The following is a 19085-nucleotide window of genomic DNA, read 5'->3' on the forward strand; positions in this document are numbered from 1 at the left end:
CCCAAAAGACAAGGACACAGGCAACAGGTAATACTGAACTAAAAGTAAAACCTCAACCTTTTTCATTTTTACCTAAACCGTGTGCACAAAACTCTGGAGGGATCTAAATGCTAACGTAGAATCGAGTCAGGACGTCTGCTACTGCTGTTTGCTCGTTTTTTTATTTTTTTTTTATGGGCGATCGTTTTCAGGCTTCAAGTAGCACCATTATACCAACATTTCACATTCTAGACATTGTTTTAGGTGTATTTGACCAAAAATGTGACTGAAAATTCACATGCAAGCTTTTTTCAAGGCTGTGGTATTTGCCCGCAAACGATACCTTTCAGCTAGCTAAAACAGAATATTATGCTATCACCGAGCAACATGGCTAATGCCTTTCACACAGCTTTGTCTCAACTCCAAAGAGCCACAGAAGTAAAAGCTCATAATAATAATTGAAACAATCTTTGAAAAAATGACTTACCAAGCAGGGCAAACAACTCAAATATGTAGAGCAAAATGTTCTGAAACGGCTTCACTTCAGCTTCGATTGGAGCCGTGCTGGGGGCGGAGTCTGTGAATTTACTCTGTTGGTGTCATAGCCCCTCTAGGAGTTCAGAGTTAAGAGGTCAAGAGTTAATGTTTCCATTGTAACACCTCCAGATTTGACAGAGAAACACTCATTTTTAACACTCGATTTTAACTACTATCATTTTACACCTCAGAGTTACATTAAAAGAATGTGACTCTGCTTAGAGTAAAATTAACTCTACTTTTGCAAGAAGACTATTAACACCAAAACATTTAACACTTTTGAATTTGCTGTGTAGTTCTGTCTTTTTCTAATAGAACTGTCTGTCAGGGTTTCTGGGTCTTTGACCCAGTATTCTTAGTTCATGTTCACTGTTTATATTCTGTCTGCTTCACCTCCTGTTTTATTGTGTTAGCCTTGGTCCATGTGCATTATGTTCCGTCCTCTTCCCGTTTATCATTAGGTCATTATGTTCAGCTGTGTACTCACCAGGTTCTAATCTCTCATCACTCAGCCTGTGTATTTATGTCCCTCAGTTCAACCAGTCCAATGTCGTGTCATTGATGTTATTGTGATGTTGTTCTCGCCGCTGTTAGGTTGTCCTCTGTTCAGTTCCGTCAGGTCAGCCGGTCAGTTGTCAGTCAGTCTTTCATTCATCCATTCAGTCAGTCGTCCAGCCGGCCAGCCGTTTCCTACTTCTGTTCTGTTTGTTCACTCCGTTGACAATAAAACACCAATCTTCACCTACCTGTGAGTCCAGCGTTTGGGTCCTCCTTCTTTCGTCCACGACCTCATCCTGACACTGTCATTAACTTTTACATTTAACATGCTAACTAAGGTCTGTAGAGTTGTAACTCTTCAGTTCAATTCAGTGAGCTAGGCCCTTACTTTTATGCACCTGTGGCAATGGGACTAAAAAACATTTCAATGTACAAATGAAGAGGCAGCATAATCCTTTTAAATCAAATCAAATCACTTTTATTGTCACATCACATGTGCAGGCACACTGGCACAGCACATGTGAGTGAAATTCTTGTGTGCGAGCTTCACAAGCAACAGAGTTGTGCAAAATACAATAATGTAAACAAGCAAAATACAAGAATGGCTACATCTGAAACTAATAAATATATGTACAATATATAATAGTATATGCATTTCTGGATGTGTATACTAAATATTTTTCTGTGTGTGTGTGTGTGTGTGTACATATTTTACAAATTAAATAGAGTAAACAATATATAAAAATATACAGAGTTGAATATGTGCAAAACAGTGGCATTACTGTACAGTATGGAGTGCATAATGTTAAAGTTCCAGTAGTGAAGCTGAGGTGTCTATGACGTGTTCAGCAGTCTGATGGCCTGATGGAAAAAGCTGTCTCTCAGTCTGCTGGTACGGGACCGGATGCTGCAGAACCTCCTTCCTGATGGAAGCAGTCTGAACAGTTTATGGCTGGGGTGACTGGAGTCCTTGATGATCCTCCCCGCTTTCCTCAGGCACCGCTTCCTGTAGATGTCTTGGAGGGAGGGAAGCTCACCTCCAATTATCCGTTCAGAGCACCGCACTACTCGCTGGAGAGCTTTGCAGTTGTAGGCGGTGCTGTTGCATAATCAGGGTGTTTGTCAGCTGAATAAATGTCCATGTCCACAGCTTGTTTAAAAATATTGATATAAAATCAAGGTGGTTTATGCATCAAAACAACTGGTTTAACTTACATGTCAACCAGTGTGTTTTTCTTTAATAAGCTTCTAATTTGGTAAGCACTTTTTTAAAGATGACTGTATGTTCACTCCTCCTCTTGTGTCATTGATTCTAAGTGCCGAGGAAAGTTCTGCTGTCGTTGCTGGTTTCCTTTTATGAGTCTAACCCTCTCAGACTTGGGTAAAAATGCACCAACACCAATGGCTATCCATTATTTCATTTGTTCATTTATTGTATGCTGGCTTTGGCCGTTTTTAAAGGGTGTTCTAAATAAATATAAATAATACTACTGATTAATTAATAATAATAATAATAATAATATTTATAATCATTTTTATACTTTTCTTTGTTTGTTGGTTTCTCAGTGTCATGATAACTAACTCATTTCTGATAATGAACTGTGTTGTCAAGGCTCCTGCCTCCTCCTCATCTCGTCCTCCATGCTGACCATACTCACAGGAGGTCAAACGTCCCCGTGGTGTGAGGTGGTCACCCTGCTAAAGTTTGTGCTTGTCAGCTCATCTATAGGGAGTACAGGTACTACACAGCTTCATACACATAGGACAACAGGACTCTGTTCTGTGTTTAAACCCTTGAAAATGGAGCTTGGCTAAACATAATGGGCACTGAGTTTAATGTAAGGTAGATGTTCCATTCAAATGTTATGAGGTAAATAACTGAACCAGACAACTACTTAACTGAAAACTTTTACTGAGTTTTATTTCATGCTTTATTTCATTCAGTGCTGTGTACAAATGTCTACCCTTTTAAGACTAAACCAGTAAAAAAAAAAAATTTAATTTAATAAAAAATAACGTTTGTCCTTTGAAATCAATACACAGTACCTATTTGTAGGTAGTAATAATAATAAATAAATCTAAATGAGGTTTTTTAAAGCGAAACAAGAAGAAAAGGTAAAAAATAAAATGACAGAGCAGAAGTAAAATAAAACAGGTCAGCAACCTGTAACCACACACACATGAAAAGCAAACAAACAAAAAAACAAAACAAAACATACACAAACGAACATGCAAGCTTGCTGTATTGTGTGTGAACGTCTTGTGAAAACCAAACTTTTCCATAACTTTATAAAGAAATTCCCATCCAACTGAATCAAATGCTGCTTTTCTACAGCCAGACTCAAACATAGCCCCCACTTCTTCTCTGTTTACACATTCAGTGGGATGAAAAGCTCTTCCTATATTATCATGAGTCTTCCTATACTGGGTGATTCCAGACTGGTCATTGATTAAAAAATACATCACTTCCAGTCTTTTTGCCAAATGGTAGTATACATTTTATAGTCCCGGTCCAATACAGTGATTGGTCTATGTGCCCCCCATTCTATTATGTCCTTACCAGTAGTTGACTTACACTACTCATTGGACCCTTGTGATTTTGAAGAGAAAGGAACAGCATCACTAACAGCGTCAGCTGTGTTTGTGCTACACGTATGCCGATCTCACAGTGTATATTGACTTGACACAACACAGGGATCCAACAGGCTGTGGTGCATTGCTCCAGCTTTTAGCTCAAGCTCCAGACTTTACCAGCCCACACTCAAGTCTCACTGACTCTGCTCCCAGACCTTCCTCTCCAGCGCCCTCCTGCCCTTTCAATCTCTGACACACCCTGCACGTTTCGTACAGGCCTTGCTAGTTGAAGCTCCTGCCACACACCACATCACACCATGACGGCCAGTTGGCCCTATACAGCCTTTTGTCAGGATACTTAATTAGGTCAATTAGTCAATCTTTTGGTTTGGGAAACATAATCTGGCAGAATATTCTGAAACTCGTGAAGCTAAAACAGTTCTGAATTTACACAAGCTTTAATACAAATAAACCAGAGCTAGCAAAAACATTTAAAACACAATAAGAATGACTTTGTATTGTTTTATTTCATGAATCTAGGTTGTTTTTCATGTTTGGGCCATTGTAACAACATTTTAAGGTAAATTAAGATATACTTTATTTATCTTACAGCAGTCCTATGTGTGCAGAGATCAATTGGCATCAATTCGATAGATGGCGCCATCTTTGTTGTCATGGTGACAGCATGTTTGGCTTCTTGGGTTACAGGGGTAGTTTTTGGGAGCATCCCTGTTGTCTATGCTTGGATCAGGTATGTAGCTAACTGAAAGCCTTCACATGTGCTTTGCAGTTCTCTGTTCTTATATCCATGTCAGTCTTACCGTCTTTGATTTCCAGGTACGATCCTGCTGAGACTCTCTGTACTGTGTTCTGGGAGAGCAGCTCCTCAGACATGCTGGTCTACAATCTCTGTGCTTTCTCCATTTGCATCTTCTTCCCCTTACTGCTCATCTTTGGCTGCTCTGTAATAATGGCTACTGGCTGCCACTTCAGTGACAGGTAAACCAGCTGAAAGAAGTGCAAAAACAGTTTGAGGCAATGTTGAATAGTAGCAACTGCTTATCAGACGTTGATGACTGTCAGTTATACTGTTATACTATTCTTTCAAAGCCTAGTTTATTAATTGTCTGACAGAAATCAAGCAAGGGTTAAATGACATCCTCCTCCAGTTAGATACAAATAAAACAGAACGTTTGATTATTGCTCCTGGCCATATAATCTCAGGAATTAATCAGCTTCTTAGACTCTTCTGTTCAATAAAGTCTCAGAAATTTGGGCGTCATATTTGACAGGTAAGGTCGTTTTGCGAACCACCACAAACAACTTGTTCTGAATAGTTTTGATGACCTAAGAAATTTCTAAACTCAGACTACTGGTGTCACAGGTGGAACTTCAGATGATTATTCGTGCTTTTACTGCTTCTTTTGTGGTTTACTGTAACAGTCTTTGGTAACACTTTCTATTACAACTTGGTAATAAAAAGGTAACAGTAGGGTAAAAAGGCAGAAAATAGAAACATGATATGTGGTAATTTCTAAGATATTACCTCAGATATAACCTCATGCTTCTTCTACAGCTCTTGGGTCTTCAGGTCAGGGATTGCTGTTGGCCCCATGTACTAGGATCCAAACATGTGGGGATTCTCTTCCATTGTCTTTACGCTGTACATTCTCCACTGACTCTTTTGAAAAGCAGCTGAAGATATTTCTACACAGACAAGTTTTTAATCCATTTGTTGTTTTATGTTTTCAATTTATTGTTTTATATTATTATTCTAGGCAGCACGGTGGCACGGTGGTTAGCACTGTTGCCGCACAGCAAGAAGGTCCTGAGTTCAATTCCAACATCAGGCCGGGGTCTTTCTGTGTGGAGTTTGCATGTTCTCCCCGTGTTTGCGTGGGTTCCCTCCGGGTACTCCAGCTTCCTCCCACCGTCCAAAGACATGCAGTTTGTGGGGATAGGTTAATTGGATAATACAAATTGTCACTAGGTGTGAATGTGCGAGTGAATGTGAGTGTGAGTGGCTGTCTGTCCCTGTGTGTTGGCCCTGCGACAGACTGGCGACCTGTCCAGGGTGTACCCCGCCTCTCGCCCTATGACAGCTGGGATAGGCTCCAGCGCCCCCCGCGACCCTGAAAAGGATAAGCGGAAGCGAATGGATGGATGGATATTATTATTTTATTTTTATTTCTGGTTTTATTGTGAAGCACTTTGTCATTTTTATCTGTGAAAAGTGCTAAATACATAAATAAATAAATAAATAAATAAATAAATAAATAAATAAATAAATAAGCTTGCTTACAGTCAACAGCCACATTCATTAATTCCTTAATGATCTATAGCACTTGGAAATTTGCTAGGATTTACTTTAGTGGCCTGGAAAGTAGGAATCTGTTTATTTTAAAGGTTAATGTAACCTATAAGAACTTCAAAAGAGGGGATGTTAATACCCATACAAACAGCTCAGTCAGTAATAAATAATCACAGAATCAAATTCTTAAAAAATTTAGGAAAAAACTAAAAGCTTAAGATAATCAAATCTAAACTGTTGCTATTTATCTACTACCAGTTTTGCTTGCTTATTTTTGTGGACGTGGAGAACACCCTGGTCATAGCTTAATTCTTCTCCCATGCAGGATATAATCCATTTTGAGGAGGCAAACCTCCTTACAAAGTTCCCAAAAATTCATCTAAGTTCCGATCCAATGGCAGTGAGCAAAACTAGGAAATTTTATTTGTGATCTACAGTGAGTTGGGAACAATAAATCCTCTGGGTTTCATGCTGTGAAATCCTCAAATAGCCACAAGTTATTTTATTTTTTCATTATGTTGCACATTTAACTTATTTGTTCATTCTTACCATTGTTTCTTTGTTCTGAGTCTCCATGTAGCTCAGGTGTTGGAAAGGGCCTGCCCAGCATTTCCTGACTTTTAAAGTGCTGATGATGTCATGTCTGACATCACCAGGCTAAACTAAGAGAAGGGTTTTTTCAATAGGAATGTTTTCTTTTGTTTGTTTCAGGACTATGTAATGATTTGTTGAGAATATCTTTCTTATGTAGAGACATTTAGCTGTGTAAATGAGTTAATCAGGAGCGTTCTGAGGTTTATGTGATTCTTAGCTATCTGTGTTGAGTTTAAGATTTCATCTTAAGCTAGTGGTACTGGCTAGACCAGGGGTCAGCAACCTTTAACACCCAAAGAGCCACTTGGACCCGGTTTCCATGCAAGAGAAAACACTGGGAGCCGCAAATACTTTTTGAAATCTAAAATGAAGATAACACTGTACATATTGTTTTTTACCTTTATACTTTGTGTGAACAACTAAAGTAAGTAAAGTTTATTTATTAAGTGCTTTTCACAGACAGGCAGTCACAAAGCACTGTACACAAATATTAAAATAAACAATACAATCAATAGACATTATACACAATGTAAAAGATCAAATGTAAAGAATGTAAAGAATATAAAATACGTGGATCAACAAAAGGCTTGTTTGAACAGAAAAGTTTTTAACTGCTTTTTAAAAGAATCCACAGAGCAACTAAGGTGTGTTGCTTAAATCCATGAAGTTGCAGAGAAAATTACATTTTATTTATGTAATTAACACATTTTGAACTCTTAAAGAAATATAACAAAAGGAAAGACACCCAGCTGAACTAAAATGATCCAGCAAACAAAAACTGTTGTGAGCCGCCCCCCTCATATCGCCTTTGGGCTTTTGGAGCCTTGACCTGACTTTTAAAAAATAATTGGAAAAAAAGCTCTATGCTGCTGAAAAAAAATAGATATTTGCAAAATTCTGCCTAAATATGTATTTTGCCTGGTTAATGTGTGTGGCGGGGCGTGGTCTGCAGCGCCGCTGAAGGGGAGGCGGACGCACCTTGGTTGTGTTGGTGTGTGTCGGGCTGTGAGCTGCAAAGCTACAGCCGGCTGTGTGCGTACAGCAACCGTGTGTGAAAAGTGGTCAATAAAGAGATGCTGAAAAGCGTGTTCATGGAAACATCGTCGGGTCTGCCGTGATATGTTTACAATGGGACTTATGGTCCCGAACCTCTGCGCACAGCGTCTGCAAATTGGGGCTTTCATCTTTACGCAGGACTGTAAGCTGTCGTCTGTGAGGCGTGAGCGGTGTTTGTTTTTAACATAGTTCACGGTGGAGAACAGCTGCCGACATAATGTGGATCCGAAGATCCACGATTGGCCTACCTGGGGTCGAAAGTCTCGATAAATGCACGGCGTTTCGACGGGTACACCGGCTTCTGCGAGTGTGACGCTTATTTTGACGATGAAAAAATAATAAGATATAATTTTATTTTTATATTTCAAAATCACAATAATCTTCCAATTTAGAACTACAAGTTAAAAAACAGAACTAAACACAAATAAAATACACTTCAGCTCAATACTTCTAATTTATTTTCCCAAACCACCCAGAGCCGCAGTATAAGGACAAAAGAGCCGCATGCGGCTCCAGAGCCACAGGTTGCCGACCCCTGGGCTAGACTAAATTAAGGTGAACTGACAGTCAGCTGAGACTGACTATATACAGTGGCTTACAAAAGTATTCGGCCCCCTTGAACTTTTCCACATTTTGTCACATTACAGCCACGAACATGAATAAATTTTATTGGACTTCCACATGAAAGACCAACACAAAGTGGTGCACACGTGAGAAGTGGAACGAAAATCAGACATGATTCCAAACATTTTTTACAAATAAATAACTGCAAAGTGGGGTGTGCGTAATTATTCAGCCCCCTGAGTCGATACTTTGTAGAACCAGCTTTTGCTGCAGTTCCAGCTGCCAGTCTTTTAGGGTCTGTCTCTACCAGCTTTGCACATCTACAGACTGAAATCTTTGCCCATTCTTCTTTGCAAAACAGCTCCAGCTCAGTCAGATCAGATGGGCGGCGTTTGTGAACAGCAGTTGTCAGATCTTGCCACAGATTCTCGATTGGATTTAGATCTGGACTTTGACTGGGCCGTTCTAACACATGGATATGTACAAACTGGAGCAGTTATCACCGGACTCTCCCAAGTTCATCCTGGGTGATTTCAACCACTGTTCCCCTGACAAGTCGCTTAAAGGATACCAACAGTATGTTACATGCAGCACACATCAGGGGAAGACTCTGGATAAATGCTACGGCTCTGTACCAGATGCATTCAAAGCCCCACTCCTCCGCCCTCTCGGCTCAGCAGACCACCACACCGTGCTGCTGGCCCCTGCTTACACCCCAGTCATCAAGAGGATTAAAAAGGTCACCAAAAACATCAAGCAGTGGACAGCGGAAAGTATCCTCATCCTACAAGGATGTTTCGAAGCCACTGACTGGGACAGCCTTCTTTCTCCCTCTGATGACATCAACGAACAAGTCATGGAGTACAAAAACACTGTTGAAAAACAAATTCCCCACATGGGACCTCTGCTCAGCCTGGCAGGGCCTCAAAACCATGGCCTCTGTGGATACTGTGGTCACCACCCCCAGAACCATCCAGGTGGAGGGCAGCAACCCCTCCTCCCTCCCTGATGACCTCAACGCTTTCTACACCAGGTTTGAGATGGACAATATCACCGAGCTTGAGGAGTCCAGATCCTCAGTCAAACCTGGCAGCTCTGCACTCACCTTCAGCACTGAGGACGTGGTGAGAGCCCTCAGAAGGACCAGGGAGAGGAGCTCACCCGGCCCTGACAACATCAGCAGTCGAGCTCTGAGCCACTGTGCAGGGCACCTAGGAAGTGTGTTCTGGACTCTATTTCAACCCTCAGTCGACAGTCACACCGTCCCCCAGCTGTGGAAACACTCCACAGTCATCCTCATCCCCAAAAGAAACAACACAAAGTCTCTGAATGATCTTCGTCCCGTGGCCCTCACCTCCCTGGTGATGAAGGCCATGGAGAAGATCATAAAACAGCACATCGTAAGAGCAACTGACCCCCTGATGGACCCACTCCAGTTTGCTTACCGTGCACGCAGAGGTGTCGATGATGCAAAAATCTTCATCTTGGACTCCATCCACAAACATCTGGAGCTCCCTGATCGCTCCGCCAGACTTCTGTTTGCTGATTTCTCATCAGCGTGCATCACTCTGCAGCCTTATATCCTGCCCACTAAACTTTCCTCCCGATTTTTCCTGGATGATCAGCTAATCCTGTGGATATTGGACTTTTTGACCAACAGGACTGCGGGTCAACAGCTCTCTTTCCGGTCTCCGATCCACCTCCACTGGCTCCCCCCAGGGCTGTATGCTCTCCCCCCTGCTCTTCATCCTCTACACCGATGACTGCAGATCCACACAGCCCGACTGTCACCTGGTGAAATATGCTGACGACACAGTTCTCCTGTCACTGCTGTCAGGCCCCTCACAACACCACGGGCCCGCTCTGCAGGAGTTTGTAGAGTGGTGTGACAGCTCCAAACTTGAACTGAACATGAGGAAAACCAAAGAGATGGTGGTGACCTTCTCCAGTAGGCAGAGGGATCTGGCTGCTTCAGTCACCACCACCATCCACGGGAAGCCAGTGGAGATAGTTGAGGAGTACAAATACCTGGGAACCATCTTTGACAACCTGAAATTCTCTGCCAACACAGAGGAGATTCTCAGGAGGTGCCACCAACGGCTACACCTCCTTATAACTCAACTGCTTTGGAGTCAGCACCCCCATCATGATGACTTTTTACTATGCCTTCCTGGAAAGCATCATGACCTCCATCACCTGCTGGTTCCACTCCCTCAGCCTTCATACAGGAACAGACTGCAGCACACTGCATCAGTGTGCTCTAAAATCATTGGTCAATGCTCAGTCCTGCAGGAAATGCAGGACCGAGAGGAGAAGAGCCACCTTTATCGCCAAAGCCACTCTGCTTTTTAACTCCAGACCATTTCCCACATCCATAAACATAAACTACTCTATACTCTTTTTTTAAACTGCTGACGCTTTATTCACTTTATTCACTTACAGTTACTTATTCACTTATTCAGTCACTTTAATTTTAAAACTGTATATACTGGAATTATCTGTGTATTTATTATCTCACTCTTATTGCCTGTTCTTGTTGTCCTTATCTTTAACATCATGCGGCTGTGTGTTATCTTAATTGCCCCTTGGAGATAAATAAAGTCTCTCTGATTCTGATTCTGAGAACTAAAGAGTGGTGTATCTATAAGCACATAAATAGTGAAATCAAGACCTTTTATGTGAATGGAAGGATTTACCCATTTGATTCTAGATTTACCAATGTGGAAAAATGCTGTCTTTTTCTAGTCCCTGTCAGTACTCTCAGGGCTGCGTTTTGGATTAACTGAAGGCTTTTCAGGGAGTTCTTTGGACAGCCAGATAATAATGAATTACAGTAGTCCAGCCTAGATTAATAAATTCATTCAACCAGTCCAACTCTGCTGCTGGCCCTTTGCAAACCACAGTAAACACTCAGTGAGTATTAACACATAGCAAAAGCCAACAACAACAACAAAAAACACATTACATAAAAGTATTCATGTGATGAAGGCACCTTTACAACTTTCCTTGGGTTCAGGTAAATTAACATAGCGGGACAACTAGCAAATAGTAGCTGTGCTCCTTCTTGCATTACTTTGCAGGTGCACTGCTAACAAGCAGAAATGTAGCCCAAAATTGTGGCAGATATTTCCAAACGAAACATAAACACAAACTCCTCACACTCTAATCGGAAAGTGCATGAACCTCTTAATAAACACATTATATGCTTAGTTTAATTAAAAAATGCTATGTCATACAGTAGAACACTACAAAACCAATGTGGTATGCCACTGGCAGTGCTTACCTTTGCAAACCACAGTGAACACTGAACCACGATGGCACCGGCGGAAATGAGAAACCTGAACTACGGTGTCCTGCAGAGGATGCAGCTCAACAGCGACACCCTGTGACTTATTCCAGTCACTGCCTTACATATGTCTTCAAGTGATATTGAAGGCATACAATATAGGCATACATCTCTATGATATATAGAGACGAAACAGTTCTGGATGGCGGCAGCATGCCCAGCAGTCATGCAGGAGCTGAGGTGGAGAGAAAGGTTCTGGCATGTTCACAGGAAGAGAGAAGTGATTGAAGATGTAAATGTCCTTGGTGATACACTCAGAGGGCAAAACAGTTCTTTAGGTTGTTCATAAACAGTCGTTAGCTATTTAGCAGCGCGAACAGGAGCCGTTGACCTATGGTGATAGAGAGGAAAAAAGTCTGTCTCACTCACCACCGGGTACTGCTCCGCACGAGAAGAGCAGCAGTGACAGCAGGAGCCTCGTGGAGAGAGAAGAGATGCTGAGTTATGGAGCATCCGTTATGCCAAGACAGGAGGCAGAGTTGCTGAGCCATGTCAAGGTGAAAGACCTTGTTGATGAGGAGGCAGTGGGGCAGCCGAAGATTGGCGAGCGACACCCACTTTCCACTACTGAGGCTCAGGTGCAGGTGGGGCGGCAGGGGTGGAGTGCAGCTTTTGAGGGACCCCAGAGCCAGACAAGTCCTGTTGAAAATGTGCTTCTACTCGGGTTTGAGCAACGGTTTCTACCTCAGCTTCCCCTCCAGAAGGGAAACCGCTGCTTGCTCCTGCTTGTATAGTTTGAGGTCCACTGGGTCCATTATAGCGGCACAGGTCCGGTCTTTCTGTCACATCAGGTCTGTGGAAAAATGGAGAGAGGACCCAAATGGACTTACGCATTTATTATAGACAATAAAATAGGAATGGGATGGGAAATTAAGATGGACTGACAGCTGGGTCAGGGGATGACTTTTTAAGTAATAGTCTAATTACTGCCACCTTAAAAGCCTGAGTTATATAGCTAATTAATAGAGACAGATTGATCTTTAAGATAGATAGATATTTAATATTGAAGCATTAACTAATTGTAGGACTTCTTTGAATAGTCTTCTATGAATGCAGTGACCTTGAACCTGCAGGTAAACCCCTTAACTCACCACAGTCGGCACACGATCTGTGATGGAGGACACAACTGTCCTGGTTCTTCTTCTATTTGCTCTTCTTAAAACGTTTTCTTCACACCTTAAGATAAAAATCAAGCTGCATTATTACATCATTACCAAAAAATATTGTACGGATATAAATAATAATACAATTGTCCATCCACCCATCCATTGTCTTCCACTTATTCACGGCTGGGTTGCGGGGGCAGCAGCCTAAGCCGAGAAACCCAGACCCCCCTTTTCCCTAGCCACATCCTCCAGCTTACTCTTTGAGTCACAACCCATAGCTTAAGACCATAGATGAAGGTAGGGACATGGATTGAATGGTAAATTGAGAGCTTCACTTTTACACTTAGCTCTCTCGTCACCCCAATGGACTGGTACACTATCCGCATAACTGCAGCTGTGGCCACCATTTCATCTATCAAGGTTTTATTTAATCTCTCCCCTAACTCGTGAACAAGAATCTGAGATACCTCCACTTCTCCACTTGTGGTAACAACTCTTCTCTGACCGAGGGTGGCACTCCACCCTTTGCTGGTTGACAATCATGGCCACAGATTTGGAGGTGCTGATTTTCATTCCTGCCACTTCACACTCTGCTGTTAACTGCTCTAATGCGAGCTGGAGGCCACCACGTGATGAAGCCAAGAAAATCACATCATCTGCAAAAAAGCACAGATAAAATTCTGAGGCCAGCAAAGTAGGAGCTTGCTGCCACCTGGCTAATCCCAGTAATTCTGTCCACAAAAATGATGAACATAATCAGTGAGAAAGGGCAGTCCTGGTGAAATCCAAAACCCAACGAAAATGGGACACCAGACACTCTACACTTCTGAAGCACCCCTCCATAGGGCACTCCGAGGGATGCTGTTTAATGCAAAACAGATGTAGATTGGTCGGTCAAACTCCCACACTCCCTCAAATATATTTGAGAGGATAAAGATCAGCTCCAGTGTTCCACGACCAGGACAGAAACCCAATTGCTCCTCTGTGTCCGAAGTTTAACAACCAGTACTGTGGAATAGACCTACCTACCCAGGTAGACTGAGGAGTGTGATCCTCTTGTGTACATCCACCTCTCTCCCTTCTTAAAGATGGGAACCACCACCTCAGTCTGCCGGTCCAGAGGCACTGCCCCAGATCTCCATGCAATGTTGCAGAGATGTGTCATTCAAGATGGCCCTACAACATCTAAAGCCTTTAGGAACTCAGGGAAAACTTCGCTTACCCCAGGGCTCCAGCCAACAAGAAGCTGTTTAGCTACCTCAGTGGCATTACCCTAGTGATGGGCCAGTTATTCCTCGTCCCCCAGACTGCTTCTTGTGCAGAAGGCATCTCAGCGGGATGCAGCTGTTACGGTTTGGAGGAGGACTCAAGCACAGGACTCCGGTTCTGATGCTCACAAGAAGGATTTATTTACAATTCACCAGGTGTATATACAAGAAGGTGCAGGGGGGGGTGGGGGGGGGGGGGTGCTATATACAGCTGAGTGAGGGAAGAAGGGGTCTCCAGGGAAGTCCATGGGGACACTGCCACACGGGAATCACACGGGGGAAAATCCAGGAAGCTCTGTAGACAGGGTTAAGTACGACGCACAAAGGAAAATACTCTTAACTAGACTTGCTGTAGCTTGACTTCACTAACGCGCGGTAGACAACGATCCAGTGATGAACAGCAGTCGCCTCCTGGTTTAAATGCTGATCGTCTTAATGAGACCCAGGTGTCTCATCTGTCGAGGGCGTGAACCCACAATGAGTTCCACCCCGGCGAGAGAAAGAGCTGATCAGCGTGCAGCTGATCCGCCTGGCCGTGACAGCAGCTTTCCCCTGTAGAGGACAAATGGTCAAAATAGCTTAAATCTACAATGTATATGCAGCTCAACAGCGACACCCTGTGATTTATTCCAGTCAATGCCTTACATATGTCTTCAAATGATATTGAAGGCATGCAATATAGGCATACATCTCTATGATATATAGAGCTGCATGATGGTTTGCCAGTCATGGTCACACCAAAGTCCTCCCACACTTGAGGCTTTGTTTCAGCTACTGCATGAGTCATGTTCTGCTTGCCAGTGTGCATCAGCTGCCTCTGGAGTCCTACATGCTAACGAAGCCCTACAGTGCTAAGCCTTTGTTTGGCTTGTTTGTTTGGCTCAGCGCTCTGTGGAGGGCGATGGTGATCCTTCATGGACCAATTTGCTCTGGGAGGGGGGTAGACAGTCTCTGATATGCTGAGGCACTCAAAACACTTGATGACTACAGACCTCAGTGTAGCAAGTATAAGATTTACAGCCATGCCAAAAATAAACCACGTAAGCTGAAGTGTTCTCCAGCTGCTCCAAGGTTTGCTTACACATTCCAGAAAGACCCATACGTGCCATGGACAGTACATGTGGATTGAGCTGTGTGAGAGAGGAGGGAAGCAGTGGCATGGCTTTTTCAAATAACTGTTACGGCTTATGACCCAGAAACAAGAAGTGGACCCAGGAGCAGATTCAAGCGGAGGCTCAAAGTGAAGTGAACAGAACTTTATTTACATGCACAAGGTAAATACAGAGGAGGCAAAAGCTAAAACTAAGAACAAGGCTGGAATGCATGGATATGAACTATGAGTCCTCTGACTAGGAGCTTAAAGCTATGAACATAAACTACGGTAGCAAAATGCTATGAACATGGACTATGGTATTTCACACTAGAGGGGATGGAACATGAACCGTGGCTGGCAGAGCTTGGCAGTGGTGCAAGACTGGATGATGGTGAGTAATGACAGAGGAAATCCACAGTGGCAGTCTGAACAGTCTCACTTGTTTGAGAGCTGTAGCGCTGGCCAAGCAGGGTCGCTGGATGAATTGGGAGAGTGTGGAAAAGAGGAAACCTCAGAAACCTCATGGAGAGAAATCTGGGGAATGGAGTCTAATAGACTAAGTTTCATAATCCGAGTGACATACAATGTGCTACCTACCCCAATAAATCTGCAGCTGTGGTTTTGAAAGGACCCATCCTGCCCCCTGTGTACAGTCCCAGCCACACTCAAACACATCTTGGTTGGTTGTAGGACTAGCCGGTTCGAGCCCCGGCTCGGGCAGTCTCGGTCGTTGTGTCCTTGGGCAAGACACTTCACCTACCGCCTACTGGTGTTGGCCAGAAGGGCCGATGGCGCGATATGGCAGCCTCGCTTCTGTCAGTCTGCCCCAGCTGTGGCTACAACTGTAGCTGCCTCCACCAGTGTGTGAATAGGTGGATGACTGGGTGCGTAAAGTGCGTTGGGGTCCCTAGGCGGGACTAGTAAAAGCGCTATACAAATACAGGCCATTTACCATTCATTTGAAAACGCATCGTTTTCTCTCCGTTTCGGCCTCCCGTCCACACTGAGACGGCGTTTTCCCCAAGGAAAAATGCAGCGTTTTGAAAACGCTCTCGAAAACACAGACATTTCAAAACGGAGCTGTCCCGTCGCAGTGTGGACACTTGAAAACGATGACGCATTTTAGTCATGTGACCAATTAAACAGAGATAGCGGAGGGCATTATGCAGCAGTTGTTTTGTTTGCTCTCAATTCTGACAGCCCTATTAAAGGTTAATATCAGTCTGTACATGCTCCAGATAGCTTTTCTTCAAATTATTTAATTCTCACTTGCTTTGGCAACTTTGTACTTTTGTGTTACTCGCAGCAACAACCCCACCTCATTGTTAGTCCATTTAAAAAATGCTTTTCTTCAACATTTTGCCGCAACATTTCAACGACCCGGAAAGTAAATAAATGGCTGACAGAAATGAGGCAGGGCGAATCTTCTTGCGCTTCACGCATGCACAGTACTGAAACGTAAGCGTTTTCGGCCGTTTCAATCTGGACGCACAACTCTGTGAAAACGACTGAAAACGCTAGTGTGGACGGGGGTGTATCCCGGCTACCATAGGGCAATATACCCTGGACAGGTCTGTCGCACGGCTAACACAGACAGACATACAATCATTCACTCTCACATTCAGACCTAGGCCCACTAACTGCATGTCTTTGGACTGTAGAGGGAAGCCCGGATATCCAGAGAGAACACACCCAGACATGGGAAGAACAAGAAAACTCCACACAGGCACACAGAAAGGCCTGGCCCAAATGGTGGCTTTGAACCCAAGACCGTCCTGCTGTGAGGCCACAGTATTGCCCACTCATTACTGCCATTGCTGCATCAAAAGACAAGGAAAACTTCACAGTGCTGATATGCTGACTATTTCTCACTGCAGCCACTGCATGGTCCTTTAAAGGCTTACAGACACACATGCTCACTCAGTCAGAAACACACCTGTCAGATACACATGAACAAACATCAAATCTATCTCATACAGGAAGTACAGTACTGACAGAACCCATTTTTGGCCTCTGACTAATATAAAAATGCTTTTATTTAATTTTATACTTTATACTTTAAATTGTAAATATAGCTTATTTTATTTGATATTCATGTACTTGTCATAATCTATTCCGTTTTGCATTTAAGCATGAAACTTGTTAATGTATATTGAAGGGGGGTTTTTTTTGCTACAAAATTACAAAGCTTAAAATCCAAGGATAAAATTTACATTTTACTTACTGAATTTTTCCACAGATTGTTTAGCACATTAACAAAACAAGTGCTACTATTTCTTTATGTTGTTGCTTCTCAGCTAAGATTAGGCCTTGGTACACATTTGGTTTTTGTTATGGTTTTTGGGGGGTATACCCATGGTATGGGTTAACCATTTTTCACTCTCCATTTTATTTTTCTCTTCGTGTCAGTAATGAAGCAGAAGATCTGTCTAAAGTTACTCCTCTGTTGGGGTCCTGTTGTATGATCTGCTACACTCCCTTCTTTGTGTCTGAGGTACAGTGGCAATTCTTTGTTTTTTTTTAAATATGATGATGAGATTCTGCTGGTACACAAGCTTTACCTTGATAATGTGTACATGGGTACATCATTGTCCATAATAAAATTTGTGGATTTAAAGTTGCTCTGTCAGCCAGTGATTACCCAGTGGACTTCCCTGAGATAAAAAAGTTTCCTAAAGCTTTCCTGACATGTGTGATTACTTAGGGCCAAAAAAGTTGTGGAACCAGAAGGAAAAGTGAACCACTTTCTAAGTGACCTCTGCGATCCGCTATTAAATAAAAGTGATGTGCAATCTGTTGATAGGAGTAAAACCTGTGAGGATGTACTTCGGAGACATGCAGCCGCCATCTTTATTGGCCTAGCATGCAGAAGGATGTGAAATTATTTTGCTGTCATACATGTCAGGTTTGCCAGAGGTAACACATGGGCCAGCAAAGGACCTCCAGTGTGTCTGCAACTGGCCTTGTGCTGGCCCATGTGCGGGCTACCTCAGGGAAACCAGGTCTGGGCCACCAAAGGGCCGTCATTCACACTGTGTGAAAGCACACTGTGTGGGCCAGATCCAGGCCATATGAATTTTGAAATTTGGGACCTATAGCTGTTCACATACAGATTACATAGTTTTAGTATTCCTAAAGTATAACACTTTAGGAATAAAATAGGGTCTGGAAATATCTACTGAAAAAAAGAGATTTATGATGGGGTTTAATTAACGGAGTAAGCATTCATGTACACGTGTTCTGCTGCATCATCTGAATCACAGAATCCTAACTAACCATACATTGTGAACGGCTGCAGCAGCACGGGGAATCCAGTAAATTTTAAATTAAAAGACAAGTGTAGACTAAATGCCCGATTTTGTGTAGTCTTTCCGAATGTGGTTTCAAGCCATGAGAAAGACTATACAAAATCGTATCAGAGATACCAGCTCAATTATATGCACCTGGTGTATTCCCAGGTTAAGACTGTCTTATCTAATTCCAGTTCTTACAAAACAACTTTAAGTGACTTTATTTTCATTTTCTTTGTGGAAAACATTTTTTTCACAGCAGTTGTTCTTGAAATCAACACTGACAGAATATTTCTTCTGCTTCAGTTGATCCTGCTGGCTAAGATGGACCTGTCACCGGCACCAGATTTTTTAAGGACATTGTCCACAATTTTGTCATATCTAGACTGTGGTCTGAATCCTCTTATCTACTTTTCACATGAAGATTTTCGTGAAGCAGGACTGACCCTGCTGTGGAACAAAAGAAAACCAATGTCTGCAGTGCCTGTTCTCACTGCTATCACTAAATATAAGCTGTAAAATATAAGCTGTCCAAAATAAAATTTTAGAGGGGAACCAAACAAAAGCTGGCAAGTTTTTTTTTTACATGTTGGAACAAAAGCTCTGTTTGCCCTATGTGAAATCCTTGGTTTAGTTAGGTGGAATATTGCTTCTCTCTTTGTTTCTTTGCCTGAAGCTTTATATTGGCCCTTACTGCAACGTCATACTGAAGCAAACTCACTCGCTCACTGTGGAAGTGCAAAAACACCCCAAACCTTACAGCAGTAATCAGTGATATACATAACATCATTCTACCTTTTGATCAGCCCCAGTCAGTGATCGGGGACAAGGTACGTTTATTAACTTATACTATAAACTTACACTTTTTT

At 42.7% G+C, this 19085-nt stretch overlaps 1 protein-coding gene and 1 long non-coding RNA gene across 2 annotated transcripts; one reads left to right on the plus strand and one right to left on the minus strand.

Moving 5' to 3' along the window:
• Nucleotides 1-4262: 4262 nt before the first annotated feature.
• Nucleotides 4263-18763, plus strand: LOC147326989 (uncharacterized). The gene is made up of 4 exons (XM_086297353.1): nucleotides 4263-4339; nucleotides 4426-4587; nucleotides 17336-17420; nucleotides 18523-18763. Exons 1-4 carry the CDS (start codon nucleotides 4263-4265, stop codon nucleotides 18733-18735), a joined length of 537 nt encoding a protein of 178 aa, XP_086153479.1. The 3' UTR covers nucleotides 18736-18763.
• On the minus strand, nucleotides 8165-13329 carry LOC147326990 (uncharacterized). Its single transcript, XR_015130011.1, has 3 exons — nucleotides 13033-13329; nucleotides 12551-12635; nucleotides 8165-12252 (listed from the first exon to the last, which is right to left on the minus strand). It is a non-coding gene; the product is annotated as an uncharacterized LOC147326990 (long non-coding RNA).
• Nucleotides 18764-19085: the final 322 nt, after the last annotated feature.

This window comes from Aulonocara sp. 'chitande type north' Nkhata Bay, linkage group LG6 (genome assembly GCF_057382095.1).
Source record: "Aulonocara sp. 'chitande type north' Nkhata Bay isolate Kocher_YH1m ecotype deep benthic linkage group LG6, A_spYH_male_GT1.1, whole genome shotgun sequence".
Classification (NCBI taxonomy): Eukaryota; Metazoa; Chordata; class Actinopteri; order Cichliformes; family Cichlidae; genus Aulonocara; species Aulonocara sp. 'chitande type north' Nkhata Bay.

Coding starts and splice junctions, on each gene's coding strand:
- LOC147326989 (XM_086297353.1), top strand. CDS start 4,263: ATGGTGACAGCATGTTTGGCTTCTTGGGTTACAGGGGTAGTTTTTGGG. Junction 4,340..4,425: donor GTTGTCTATGCTTGGATCAG/GTATGTAGCTAA, acceptor TTTGATTTCCAG/GTACGATCCTGCTGAGACTC. Junction 17,421..18,522: donor CTCCCTTCTTTGTGTCTGAG/GTACAGTGGCAA, acceptor CTTCTGCTTCAG/TTGATCCTGCTGGCTAAGAT.